Source organism: Pundamilia nyererei, unplaced genomic scaffold, assembly GCF_000239375.1.
Source record: "Pundamilia nyererei isolate P.nyererei 1_Seehausen unplaced genomic scaffold, PunNye1.0 scaffold00010, whole genome shotgun sequence".
In the NCBI taxonomy this organism is placed as follows: domain Eukaryota; kingdom Metazoa; phylum Chordata; class Actinopteri; order Cichliformes; family Cichlidae; genus Pundamilia; species Pundamilia nyererei.
In genome coordinates this window covers 2,096,687-2,109,939 of record NW_005187411.1, presented here as the reverse complement: position 1 = coordinate 2,109,939, position 13,253 = coordinate 2,096,687, and the positions used below count along the sequence as shown (strand labels likewise).

Here is a 13,253-nt window from a genome sequence, read left to right as displayed (position 1 = left end):
ACGTTTTGAGTGCTTCCTTTACATGTGTGTGTTCCTTCTTTTTTCCTTCAGGCTTAGAGGGAACATGTTCTGCCCGGTGGTGTAGGGTCCTAATTACTCCAAGTTTGTGTTCCAAAGGGTGATGGGAGTCGAAGAGGAGGTACTGGTCCGTGTGTGTGGGCTTCCAGTAAACTTCGATGTTGAGTTTGCCATTCTCTTCAATGTGCACGGCGCAGTCCAGGAAAGGCAAACAGTTGTCCTTTGTGTCTTCCCTGGTGAACTTGATGTTTTTATTCACAGCGTTAATGTGCGCAGTGAAGGATTCCACTTCTTGTGTCTTGATTTTGACCCAGGTGTCGTCCACATATCTGTACCAGTGGCTGGGTACTTCTTTGCAAGCTCCTTTGACTACGATGACCTGGATGACTGAGAACCTTCACAGACATATTTCCGTTAAATGTCATAAATTCCGTTTTCATGGATGCCTTGATGCCAAACTCAATTGTTACACCTGGTAGAGCAGAACGCTGATCATTTTATTAAAGATGAAAGACTTTAGACAGTTTTTCAACTCTCAGTAATGCCATAGTGATCGTTTGATATATGGACCTGCAGCGGAGTTTAGACCCAGACACTGCTAGTGACGTCAGACTGAACAACCGGATAGCCTTAAAAGTATTGAAGCTGAAGCCACATATCTTTCAGCAAAAGGAGCGGCCAATGGGAGTACAGCACATGTATATGACCTGATTGATAGAAAAGACGTGAATTAAACATTCTAACTTTTTTTTTTTAAACAGAGCCCTAATTACAGTAGTTGTTTGGAACTAACCCAAATGTTGATTTTGTCAGCAAACAAGAGAGTTATAAAAAAATAAAATAAATTTAATGCAGAAAAACGGCTTGGGAAATAGCTTGTAAGAGGTGGCTGGTTTAAAAATTTAACAGATCCCAGCTAATGGGTTGTGTTTGTGTCCCCATTTTATACTCTTCCCATAGTTTTATTGGGAACTCAACTGCATTAAAACACAGCAAATAGGAGCACAGAGCAGGAGAGAAACAAACATCTAACGGGCCGCGGGGAAAACAAGCCAGCTGAGTTTGGCTTGTTCTGAAGCATGAAAGGCGACATGAAAACCAGTGACCCAACCCAGTCCTTGTTTATTGGATTCAGATCGGTTTTAAAGTTTCCACAATTTCTGATTATCCCTCAGGGTTATAATTACGACATAGCTCTGGCCTGTGGGAGTACAATCGGAGCTAATGTAATGTTAGCCACAAGTATTTCACTGTTGTTGTGGTGACATTGCCCTCAAAAAATCAAAGTAATCTGCTGGGTCTTCAGTGCCTCAGATGGCAGAATCGCATAAAGATACTTGTGTTCGCACTTACAACAAAGAACAGAGCATTTGCTCATAGCTCAGACATTTTAGAGCTCGCAGAGCATCTTTTGCAAGAAGATAATAATGGCAGGCTGCAAGGCTGCTGCCTGAGGTTGGAAGGTGTGTCTGGATAGCCATAATTGTATAGCTGTGACACACAGCCTTATATAAGCCCTGATGGCATGTTTATAGGCAAAGTTCCTGAATATGGGCTGTGTGCATTTCTTTGTATCAAGTGTTTTTGGTATTTAAATAGCTCCTAGACCCACTTGATGATCAACAAAGACATGGTAATATCATTTTCTACAATATGCAGTTATTTTAGGTTTATTTGTTATTTATTTTAGACATTTAATTTTGTTGTGTATTGCTTCATTTTTAACAACATTGTCATAATTTCACTGATGTACAAATTACTAACAAGAAAACAATTTTTTACGTGACACTAGCTTGGTTTGTCTGAGACGAGGGTTGTTGTCTTTTGGGGTTTTTTTTTTTTTCCTGTGTTGGTGTTCCTATAATAATTACCTACACATAAAACTGGTTTTACTGTATACCTAATGACTTGTTACTGTCGCTAAGCACACTATGTATTTATGGTGAATACATTCGAAAGCAAAGTGGTTTGGAGTCGTGCAGTTGCAGCAGACTGTAATGTAAGACTGTAATGACATTGAAGACGCAGTCACCTGTGCTTATTAACAATAATCACCAATAAGGGAAAAACATACAAGATTTTCTTTCTTGAATCGTCAGTGTGATTGCCAGTAGTACAAGCCTAAGTCTGTTTCTGTTTTGGCCGGTTGCTGCACTGTTAATGTCAGAAAACAAAAACTGCTTTCTCTGTAACCTGATGCCTCTGCCCTACATCAACATCACATGAGTGCAGATCCTGAAAGAATTAGAAGAAGTTTCAGTGGCCAGCATGTAATGACGCAAACGTATTTGAGAAGAATGCGGTCGGTCTACCTTGGTAAACCAGATAGGTGACATTCCTCTAGAAACGCCCAGCGAGGCTGCATTGTCCCCGCCTCTTGTCCGTCTGTTCTCTGGGGTTCACTGTCATTCTCACTTCTTCTCTGTCACCACTTTAACGTCTTTCTAGGGCATGAAAAAAGGAGCCAAGTCAGAGGTGAAGAAGATGGGCCCTCTGAAAGTTGCCCACCTCAATGGCCTGTCCATATCCAGGCAGCCAGTCCACAGCGAGATTAAGGATGAGCCTGAACGAGCCTCGAATGATGAAAGGGTATGGCATCTAAAAATGTTTGAATTCGTGAGTGATTTTCTATGTGAATGGGATGTGTTTGAACTTCGTTTAGACTCTTGGAGGACTTTTTATGGAGAGGGTACGTGTTCTTGTTCAGAGCTTTGAAACACAACTGAACTCTTAAGGATTGCTAATCTTTATGGTTGTTGCGCTAACAGTGAAAGTAAACCCAAAAAGTTGGGACACTAAATAAATGCGGAATGATTTGCATATCCCATAAACCCATATTTTATTCACAATGGAACATAGAAAACATCAAATGAGAAAAAGAAAATGTTTTGAATTTGATGGCAGCAATGCGAGTCAAAAAGGCAGGGACAGGGGCATCTCCTCTTCTTCAAAAACAGTCTGTAAGTGTCTGAAGAACTGAGGAGACCAGCTGCTGGACTTTTGGGAGACGAATGTTGTCTTTTATCTTCTAGCTGCTGAACAGGTCTTCTCTGTCATATTTTTCATTGATGCTGTGATGTCAGATGTTTTTAGTTGGTGAAATATCTGGACTACAGGCAGGCTAGATCAGCTCCTTCTACCATGAAGCCAGACTACTGTAAAAGATGCAGTATGCATATGCCTTTCAGCATTCATGCTGGCTTTCTAGAAATATTCAAGATGCCATTTTTATAGGCACTAATGCAGCTACTTGTCATCAAAGATGCAGACTTTTGAACTGAGTGCTAATAACAAGCATGATGGCTTCTTTCCTCTTTAGTCTGGAGGACATGATGTGAAAAATAGACTTTGCATTTCCAATTAGTCTGTGAAAAGGAGCTTTGTCCCAGAACAGACAGTGGTGGTTGTGGATTATGATTACACATCACTTCTTTGAATTTGTGGGAGACACGGTGAACTCTGTTCAGGCAAAAACTTCTGGATGTGTTCCTGAGCCCATGCAGCACCACACGAGTGTAACCGCAGATTAGACATCCAGTATTGATTTTACAGTCATTGTTGTGACCTGTTTGTTAAAAGAATGCATTTTCTCAGTTTAAGCATTTGATATATTTTCACTTCCATGCAAAATATCTTCTTTGACAGCATTGTCCATGACAGTGACATATTTTCCGTTTGCATTTGTCAGTGCAAAGTGTTGGAGCAGCACATGGAGAAGGGTGAAGTGTTGAAGGAGTACGAGAGCATCCCAAAACGTCCAAGAGGGGAGTACACGATCGCCCAGCTGCCAGAAAGCGGAGACAGAAACCGCTTCCAAGACGTCTTGCCTTATGACGATACCCGAGTGGAGCTGGTTCCCACTAAAGAGAACAACACGGGCTACATCAATGCATCACACATTAGAGTAAGTTGTTTTGGGGATGTATGTACATACATTTGCAAACCAGATAACTAGAAATACTGTGCAAATAGATTTCTGCGACTCTTAAATTTCAGTCGTGCTTAATGGTTTGTGGTAAGGCAGCGTGTTAGTCACCTTTACTTCCTCTTTCTGGAGTTTCAGGCATGACAACATAACATCTTCCATAGATGAATAATATTTTCTGCTGTACTGGCTCTCCCTCTTTAAAAGAAATGACTGAGAATGCTCCTTATGTCTTATTTCTCATTAGATGACAGTAGGTGGGCAGGAGTGGAATTACATTGCCTCGCAGGGTCCCATGTCGCACACGTGTCAGGATTTCTGGCAGATGGTGTGGGAACAGGGTGTCTCCATCATTGCCATGGTCACTGCCGAAGAGGTACGTTGATTTAATTTTAAACCCTTTCATATTTTTTTCCCTCCTTGTCTCTATGCGCACTTACATATGCGCATCATCTCCTTTGTTCAGGAGAGCGGTCGAGAAAAGAGCTTTAGATACTGGCCCCGACTTGGCTCCCGGCACAACACAGTGACGTACGGGCGCTTCAAGATCACCACGCGGTTCCGCACAGAGTCCGGCTGCTACGCCACCACTGGGCTAAAGATCAAACACCTCCTGACGCAACAAGAGAGGACTGTCTGGCACCTGCAGTATACAGACTGGCCTGACCACGGCTGTCCCGAGGACTTCAAAGGCTTCCTCAGTGAGTGGATCAGTATCAGTTTATAATCAGATCTTTACCTTTTTGAGCCTAATAACCTCTGCTACATTCAGGTTTCCAGAAATGTAGTTAAATATAAAGTTTGCGTTCTCATCTTTCTCCAGCCTACTTGGAGGAGATCCAGTCTGTGAGAAGACACACAAATAGCATCAGTGACCCAAAGAACTCCAACCAGCCTGTGCTGGTGCACTGCAGCGCAGGAGTGGGTCGGACTGGAGTTGTCATCCTGTCTGAGATCATGATAGCGTGTCTAGAGCACAATGAGGTAATTTTCTTACCCTAATGAAGGTTTTTTTTGTTTTGTTTGGTTTTTTTAAGTGATTTTTTTGGGGGGGTTTCTGTGTATTATCTTTGTATTATCAAAAATGAATATTTTCTCTTTCAGCCATTGGATGTTCCCAAGCACCTGTTGGCGCTACGCAATCAGAGGATGCTGATGGTTCAGACCTTGTCCCAGTACACCTTCGTGTACAGGGTCCTCATCCAGTACCTCCGCAACTCCCGGCTGATCTGACCACGGGCATCAGCACAGATGATTTGCAGTGGATTTTGCTCCACAGTTGTGCCAAACTGCAGTGCAGTGATGCAGATGTTTGAATCTGTTCTGAAAGGTGGCTGCTTACATTCTGTTCTGGCCATGTATTAGAGCCGGCAAGCCGGGAGGTGCCGATTGTTGAGATGTGCAAGACGCTGTGCCACATGAAGGGGCACAAAGACTTGTGACCTGTCTCTAAACAGTATTATATATTATTTCTTACATATATTGGCTACTTTATAAGGCCCAGCACTTTCAGAGTACCATGCTGTACATAAAGAACCAATATTAAGCTGCATTAAATTCTTTTAGATATCTATCAAAAATCATTGGTTGATTTTTAACTTGCCTAAGAACACTTTTATTGTCAGTATGTTTTGAATTGCTGTTGCTTTATTAATTCCGATAATGAAGGATTTATTTTTTTTAAGTTTGGAAAAGCTTGGAAAATGTGTTTGATATGAAATCCATGGATTTAAACTTTATTTAGTGACCTCTGCTGGTGCAGACAGAAGGATGACAATTCATGCAATAAACACAGATATGGCTGTGTGATTTAGTGTAGTCATCTGTATTATTAATAGTACTTTTTTTTTTTAAAGACGCCATACCTGCCCAATATTTGTTTACTGAACCAATACACCTGCTGAAAGAGGCATGGGAAGTGATGGGGAAAAAAGAAAACACACACTGGACTGATCAAAGTAGAAATTTGCTGCATGGGTTTAAAAAGCTAAAATAAATGCTGGGTTTAGAGTAAAATTGGAAAATCTTTTTTTTAATACATTCGTCTGTTTTTATCTTAAACTGAAGATGGAGTGTTACGTTTCTGCGCTGTAATGCTGGCGGGCCTCCGTAGCTTGGTAAAATATGAAGGAGTGCAGTGATGCCTTCAGAAACACGAGGGTTGATATCATGACAGCAGCGTCTTTGTTTTAATGAAAGGCAAAAAAACAAGGAGGTGGTGTTGCAACAGTGTTACCATAAGAGTGCATGCAGTGTGTTGAGTTTTGCATCACCTCTGTTGGCCATGGCCATGGTGCTCGGTTTGAAGTGCAAACTTGTATGGATGGTGTATCTCTAGTTTCAGTATTCTGGCTGCCACACTTGTCCCGACTCCAATGAGAAATGTCACTCTGTAGATACACTTCCTGCTTCCACAAATGGCTGCCAGACTGTTAATGAACACTTGTGCAGTCATATTAAACCGGAGTTGGGTTTAGCTGCTCTGCTGCAGCTGTGAGTTGCATCCAGATCCATTTTTTTCCCTGTGCAGAACAAAATTGTTCTGGATGCCAAGTAATACTAGTTTTACTGACCTGATATTTGGGGGATTTTTTGCATCAAAGGAACATGTTACTCAACAGGAGGGGGTGAAATGTTGCTGAGATTTATTAAGTGGAACTTTTTTTGGGGGGTGGGGGATGACCATAATTTCCTTCTGATTGTTTGGTTCTGGCAGAAAGACGGAGTCTTAGTTTGGAGACTGAAAATATGATGTAAGCGTTTTGTCCATGTACAGGTTGTTCATAATGTACACAATGTAAAAGTCTGCTTTGATGAATATTGGTTGTTGTACAAACTGTATCTATTGAACTGAACTTGGTATGCCATTGGACAAAAACAAAAAAAGTGTAAAAATTATTTTCAGCCAAGAATAAAAACTTGGAAATAAACTGTTGTCTGTAGCTTCAATTTATGTGAGTCCAGGCTGCCACCTTGTGGTAGAAATGTGCTATACCACTTCTGCTGTTTTTTAATCATTTCAATACAACATGATTGTAGAATTGAAAGAGGTTTATTAATTAAAAACAACAAGAAAAGGCTTCTCACCATTATATAAATAACTATTACAGGATCCTGGAAGGGGAAAAAATAAAAACAGTCTCCTCTGCTTAACCCTTTAAGCAGAGGAGACTGTTTTTATTTTTTATCAATCAATGGAACTACAGTGTAGTTGTCCTCATTGTAATCAGGTTATTCAGATAGTAGTGGTTTCAGTCATCAGAGTCCATGCAGCATAGGGAGCTATTAATTGATAAAGGTCACATTTAAAATGCAGTCATCATTTTAAAAATCCATCTGCCTCTTAATATTCCAGATGTGCAAATTTACAGTAATATGCACAAGAATGTTTAGAATGCAGTCTTCATTTGGAGTGTAACTGCAATATTATGGCCACAGTGTTTGTGTTTGCCACTTTTGTATGAGTGAAAACTCATGTACTGAGTGCTACTTTCACTTTAAAAACACTGATGACAATAGTGAAGGGGGGGGAACGATGAGCACAGATAAAAGCTTAAGGTTTTCCACCCTATACTGACAACCATCCATCAGCTTTTCATCCATAAAAACCAAACAAACAGTTGAGGTCATGTGAAAAACTACGTCTAGTGTCGCAAGAAAACAAAAACAACAACAAAACCCAGCAAAGGACAATGAGTGGAAGCTAATACTAGTACCGTCCTCGCTTCCCTCCATGCCCACTGTGTCCTCCGTAATCTCCGTGTCTGCCGTGTCCTCCTTGATTCCACCCACCTCCTCTCCAACCACCTCCACCCCCTCCTCTTCCTCCTCCTCCTCCCCATCCACCTCCACCACCTCGTCCTCCTTGTCCCCAGGCTCCTCCACCTCGTCCCCCACCACCACCGCCACGTCCTCCCCAGCCACCACCTCCGCCATCTTGTCTTTTCTGCCAGGGGGGCATCTCAGGAGGCGGGGCTTCGATCTCTGAGGGACGTCCTCCTCGATCTGGTACTCTTCCCATCAAGATCTGCAAAGACAGGTTAAACAGAACGTCTATGAAGAAAACGTCCAAATCGGCCCGACTATTCTGACCGTGGGAAACGTTTGCTGCACCTTGTTGACGGCACAAGCGGTCTTCTCCCTGCTCGAGCCGCTGCTGGTCTTCACCACATTGCAGAGATCTTCTCTGGCAGCCAGCAGCGCCGCTATGTCCACAAAGGACTGAGGCCTCAGAGAGTGTCTCTTAGGCTGGTAGGCTCCTGCCATGCTGTCCACCTTCACCTAAAACACAACACAACTATCTGAATGCTTCCCGCTATTCGCCAAATAACCACAAAACATTCTTCAAACAAGCAGACGTTAGTTTGAAGTGTGACTGTAAACATACCTTGGCTCTGTCTGACCACCCAAATGACTGAACAGTGACGTCGAGCCGTTTGATCAGCATCCTGCGGCGACATTCGTACTCCGACGATAGAGTTGCGTTGATGCTTTGTAATTTTTCCTGCAAGCATTAAAAAGAGACCTGTAACAACAATACAACCAGATACATACACAGTACAGTGTAGCTACTAGCCGATCATATACATACCCACTGTTCACTACTGAGTGATTTCTTCAGCACTGGGTTTCCAACAGAGGCACCAGGAAGGGTTTTAAGCAAGTTTTCAACCTGTTAAACAAACAACAACAACAAAACGATCAAAGAGAGACAGTGATGTAAAAATACAATGATTAATGTATCACACACAACAATTTCCTCCTAACTTGCTATCTCAAGTATTGACAGCTAATGAAGCAATGCAGGAAGAAAATGTGTCGATGTCTGTCTGTGCCACCTAATAATAATGAGCAGAGAGTGCTACACATTTAAATTACACAGCCAAGAGGTTTTTTTTATGTGTTACTCTGATTATTTTGGAATGGGTGGGACGGTAGTTGCCTCACAGCAAGAAGGTCCTGGGTTCGACCACACCATCTCCCCAAGGCCTTTCTATGTGGAGTTTGCATGTTCTCACTGTGTCCGAGTGGGTTCTTATCTACAGCTTATAGAATACTTTTTTTTAAGATTGCATCATGCCTTGTGTTAAAGAAGGAGGAGCAGATCTTTGTTCATTTGCAATTACCGTAAAAGAATTGCGCACACTGCTACTACTACACATACATTTTGATCAGTAAATTGAGCCTTATTCTTGCTCATCCTAACTGAAATCACGTGCAGTTTAAACAGCCTCACCTTATTTTGAAGTTGAGAGAAAACTCCTGCGGCCTCCTGTCCCTTTGGCACAGGTAGTTTCAGAGTTTCACAGATTGCTGTGAGCTCCTGGTTCACTGGACTCTGGCCTTGTTTATCAGAGACTTGCCTGCTTCTCACAATCTGGGCGGCCTGAAGCTCAGAGCTTAAAAACACTGAAAAACAGACACAAAAATCTAATCTTCCTACTTACTTACAGTTTACAGCCCACAGGGTGGATTACACAGAGTGATACATACAGACAAACTTGAGATGGTCTTTTGTTTTCTGCCCAGTGCCCTTGAGAATCCCTGAAACTTCACAGGGGCACTGCAGCTCCCTCAGCAGACCACTCATCTCCAGCTGGAGGCTGTCCATATCGTCTTGGAGGAGAAGAGCAAACAAAACAGATGGGAGCGCAAAGATTAGACACTGTTTTTTAGATCAGATTAAGGTGAGAATGGATGCTGCTCACCTGGGCCTGAGGTGATGCTCTCCTCCAGGTCACACAGGGGCTTTAACCTGGCTGACAGCCACTTACAGAGATCCACATATTCAAGCGACTGCAGGCCTCCTTCCGCGGCTCTGAGCAGCGCCTTCTCCTCAAGCAGAGGGCCGTCATAGCTACGGACCAGCACACACCACCAAAAGTCAAACACATCCAGGAGTTAGACGGGGGTCTTGGCTGCTTTATTTTGATTGAAAACACGCCGCAGGATGTGGAAGTTAAACAGTTATGCTAGCAGTGACTTCGCTTACCCAAGCTGCTCTAACGAGTCCAAAATGTCACACTCCATCGCTGAAGCCGCGAGCTGTTTCACGCGCGTGTATCTACTAAAAACATGACAGCACAGGGGGCTTTAGCATCCATTCATTCCGTTATCGTGGATATCCGCCTCCACTGTGGTCCGACCAAGACAATGACCCGGAATGAAACGGGCGGATTTCGGAACTACGTTCCGCAACTTTGGTTCCGCCTAGGTTCCGCCAGTTTTAGCAAAACTGTAAGTAAAGCGTGTCTATTTCCAAAATTAGAGTTATATATGGTTAAAGTTAAAACAATAAACTTTGTGCATTGATGTCGGAAAATAGATGACAAATACAAATGCTAACATCTAATCAGCCAATTATATGGCAGCAGCTCATTTAGGCATTTAGACCTATGACCAAATTTCGCATCAGAATGGAAGAGAAAGGTCAATTAAGGGACTTTGAACCCATGTCTAGAGTTTACAGGGAATGGTCCGAAAAGATTGTAGCTATAGATAAATGGCTCCAATCTTAACCTGGGGGTTGTCTTGTTTGTTTTCTTGTTCTTTCTTTTTTTCACAAAAATTGGTTCTTTTATGTGCGTGTAACCTTTAAGTTTAGCTCAAATCTGTACTTTTGTGTGTAAAGCTCTATGTCCAGGCCCGGATGCAGGGGAAATGGACGAGACTGGTTCGACCCACCATCCAGTTCTTCCTGGTGTCGTTCTGTATGTGGGATACACGCGCGTTTCTGACTACAAACACCACCCGGGCGACGTCCTGGTGGGACTGCTGCAGGGCCCTCTCATCGCTGTGCTCACAATGAGTGCATTTCTGAGTCACTTTTATTGATGTTTATTATTAAAACTGAGGATATTTATCCAATTATATAAGGTGAACACTTAAATCCTCTATTTTAAAGTGTAGATAAACATATGAAAGCATCTATAATGGGGCCATCAGCATCAGAACTGAACTGTCAGCCGACTGGTATGATGAAAGTGATGACGGCTGGATGCACCAAAGGAAGCAGCCAACATCATGGAGGCAGTGTGATGCTCTAGGGAATGTTCTGCTGGGAAACTTTGTCCTGACTTCCATGTGGGTGCTACCCCCCACCTAATGTTCTAGACCACTAACAACCACTTTTCCTGATAGTGGAAACCTTATTCTGCAGGATAATGATGAGTCCGTAATCCTATCAACATCACTGTTAATTATACTACTGCCCATCTAAGTGAGAATAATTATTTTTAAATCTTAGCAAGTTCTAAAGATTAAAAAAAAAAAAATAAATAAATCAGGAATCTTTTTGAAGACAACACGATGTTAAAGGCCCTCTATATATACAGAAAATTCTGCCTTCATGGCTTCGGAGAACCAGCTCACATTTCTATTGCATACCATTACTGGCAGACATTGCTGTGAATTTTGTAGGAATTTAGCACATTGGGTCTCTCAGCTGTTGATAAAGTCTTTTCTGCAGCGTCCTTTGCAACCACTGACATCGACTCAAAGTAGAACAGCTACTCCTCTGTATCGAAAAGAGCCAGTTAACGTGGTTCAGACATCTGATTAGGATGCCTCCTGGCCATGTCCCATTGGGAGGAGATCCAGGACATGCTTGAGAGAGTATATCTTTCAACTGGCTTGGGAATGCTTCAGTGTCCTCCTGGAAGACTTGGGGAAGATGTCTGCAGAGAGTGAGGTCTGGACATTTCTGCTTTGACTGCTGACCCATCAACACTGCCCCAGATAAGTGACAGAAGACAGATGAATCGATGGCTAGATGGGTTTTGGGCTTGAACTAGTTCTACATTTTGTGGTCCCACCTCACAACGTATAGAACCTAAAGGATCTGTTGCTGAAGTCTTGGTTGTCAATCTTCAGAGGTCCCCACCCATTTAATGTTGCGGTTCACTAAATGTATGTCTTCTTATATTTTGTCTTTCTCTATGCAACATTGTATATGTTGGCTGTGATCAAGAAATCAATCAAGCGCAGGCAAAAGATTAAAACTCACCATTTTATTATGATAATGTTATTTGATATGTCAAATTACAAGTGTATGATGTAACATAAAAACAGTTACAAACATATGTATGCATATTTACATTATATTTATGAAAAGTAACAAGCTACATCTGTATAAAGAAAATACAACTATGACATGAGTTATTGGTACTATAAATTTTACAACAGATACTTGGTATTCTCGAACCATGATAATACCTAGACGTGTAGAAACCAATAAAACCAGAACAAGAGACGTTAAGATGGAAACTAGGATGGACGTGAGGCACTTTTGAGGTTGTCAGGATGTGAAAGCAGATGGCACTAAAGGGAAACCAAAAAAAAAAAAAAAAAAAAAAAAAAAAGATGCACAGGAAAAAGAAATGTGCACAAATAGAGAAAGTGAAAGAACGAAAAGTAAGAAAACAGGCAGTGTTTTACAGAATAGTTAATAGTACCATTTATACTGCAAGTTTCAAAACACAAATGTCTTCCACTATTTAGAACTAATCACGTAAATGTTACATCGAGCGCTGTAAGATGAAAAAAAGCTTACGTATAGTATCATCAGTGCACCAAAGCATCGGAGAATTGAAACATAACCACTCAACTGCTGTAAAAAGTAACCGTTTTTAAAACAATACACTGAAGAGAAACAGGTTTATATAGCTTTTTTTTCATCTTTCTTAATCTACACAATGTCAAGAATGTACACTTGTATGCATTCCCAAAGATATGCACAGTTTCCAAGATTGAAAGAGGATAAAAGACTAGCAGCAAAGTGGTTAAAACTGAAGTCTTTATATAATGCAGGTCAAAAAAATATATATATATTAAAGCGGACAGACACATGTTGCATATATAATACAGTACATGACAGGAAGTTGCACTGTGCTGGTTAATGCAGAATGAGAAGTGTTATTTCAGCATTCTCTACACTTTGTATAAATGCACGTCCTACATTTTGCTTCTCAGCCAGCAAGTTTTAATCAGGTTCATCAAACCTTGGTTCAGCTTGCAATAATGCAGGGTAATCAGATTACAATGGGAGAAAAAGACAACCAACCAAACATTTGGTTACACACACACCAACGCACATGCACACCGCCAACCTACCTGGAATCTAGCACGCACACACATACAAACACACAGCCGTGGGCACAATATAGTAACACTCTCGCACCCACACACATGCACAAGTGTCCACTTCATCACACAGAGCAATCAAACATTGCAAAACTGACCGTTGTCGTTATATGCTGTTGGAGAATTAAGGTTTAACAGTCGTTCATAGCTGATTTTCTCTGTCAACACA

At 41.7% G+C, this 13,253-nt stretch overlaps 2 protein-coding genes across 3 annotated transcripts in view; one reads left to right on the top strand and one right to left on the bottom strand.

Moving 5' to 3' along the window:
• Positions 1-6,862, top strand: part of ptpn21 (protein tyrosine phosphatase non-receptor type 21) — a 19,190-nt gene extending 12,328 nt beyond the window's left edge. For both annotated transcript variants that reach the window (XM_005723789.1, XM_013908441.1), the window contains 6 exons: positions 2,467-2,607; positions 3,707-3,922; positions 4,191-4,319; positions 4,410-4,644; positions 4,767-4,927; positions 5,048-6,862. In XM_005723789.1, the coding sequence (XP_005723846.1) occupies positions 2,467-2,607; positions 3,707-3,922; positions 4,191-4,319; positions 4,410-4,644; positions 4,767-4,927; positions 5,048-5,176 (1,011 nt within the window). In that variant the 3' untranslated portion in view covers positions 5,177-6,862. The remainder of the gene's footprint in view (positions 1-2,466; positions 2,608-3,706; positions 3,923-4,190; positions 4,320-4,409; positions 4,645-4,766; positions 4,928-5,047) is intronic.
• A 258-nt stretch (positions 6,863-7,120) lies between these two features.
• fam98b (family with sequence similarity 98 member B) lies at positions 7,121-10,120 on the bottom strand. The gene is made up of 8 exons (XM_005723788.1): positions 9,936-10,120; positions 9,652-9,800; positions 9,437-9,559; positions 9,180-9,352; positions 8,535-8,615; positions 8,331-8,447; positions 8,057-8,224; positions 7,121-7,970 (listed from the first exon to the last, which is right to left on the bottom strand). Exons 1-8 carry the CDS (start codon positions 9,971-9,973, stop codon positions 7,653-7,655), a joined length of 1,167 nt encoding a protein of 388 aa, XP_005723845.1. The 5' UTR covers positions 9,974-10,120; the 3' UTR covers positions 7,121-7,652.
• Between the last annotated feature and the right edge of the window lie 3,133 nt (positions 10,121-13,253).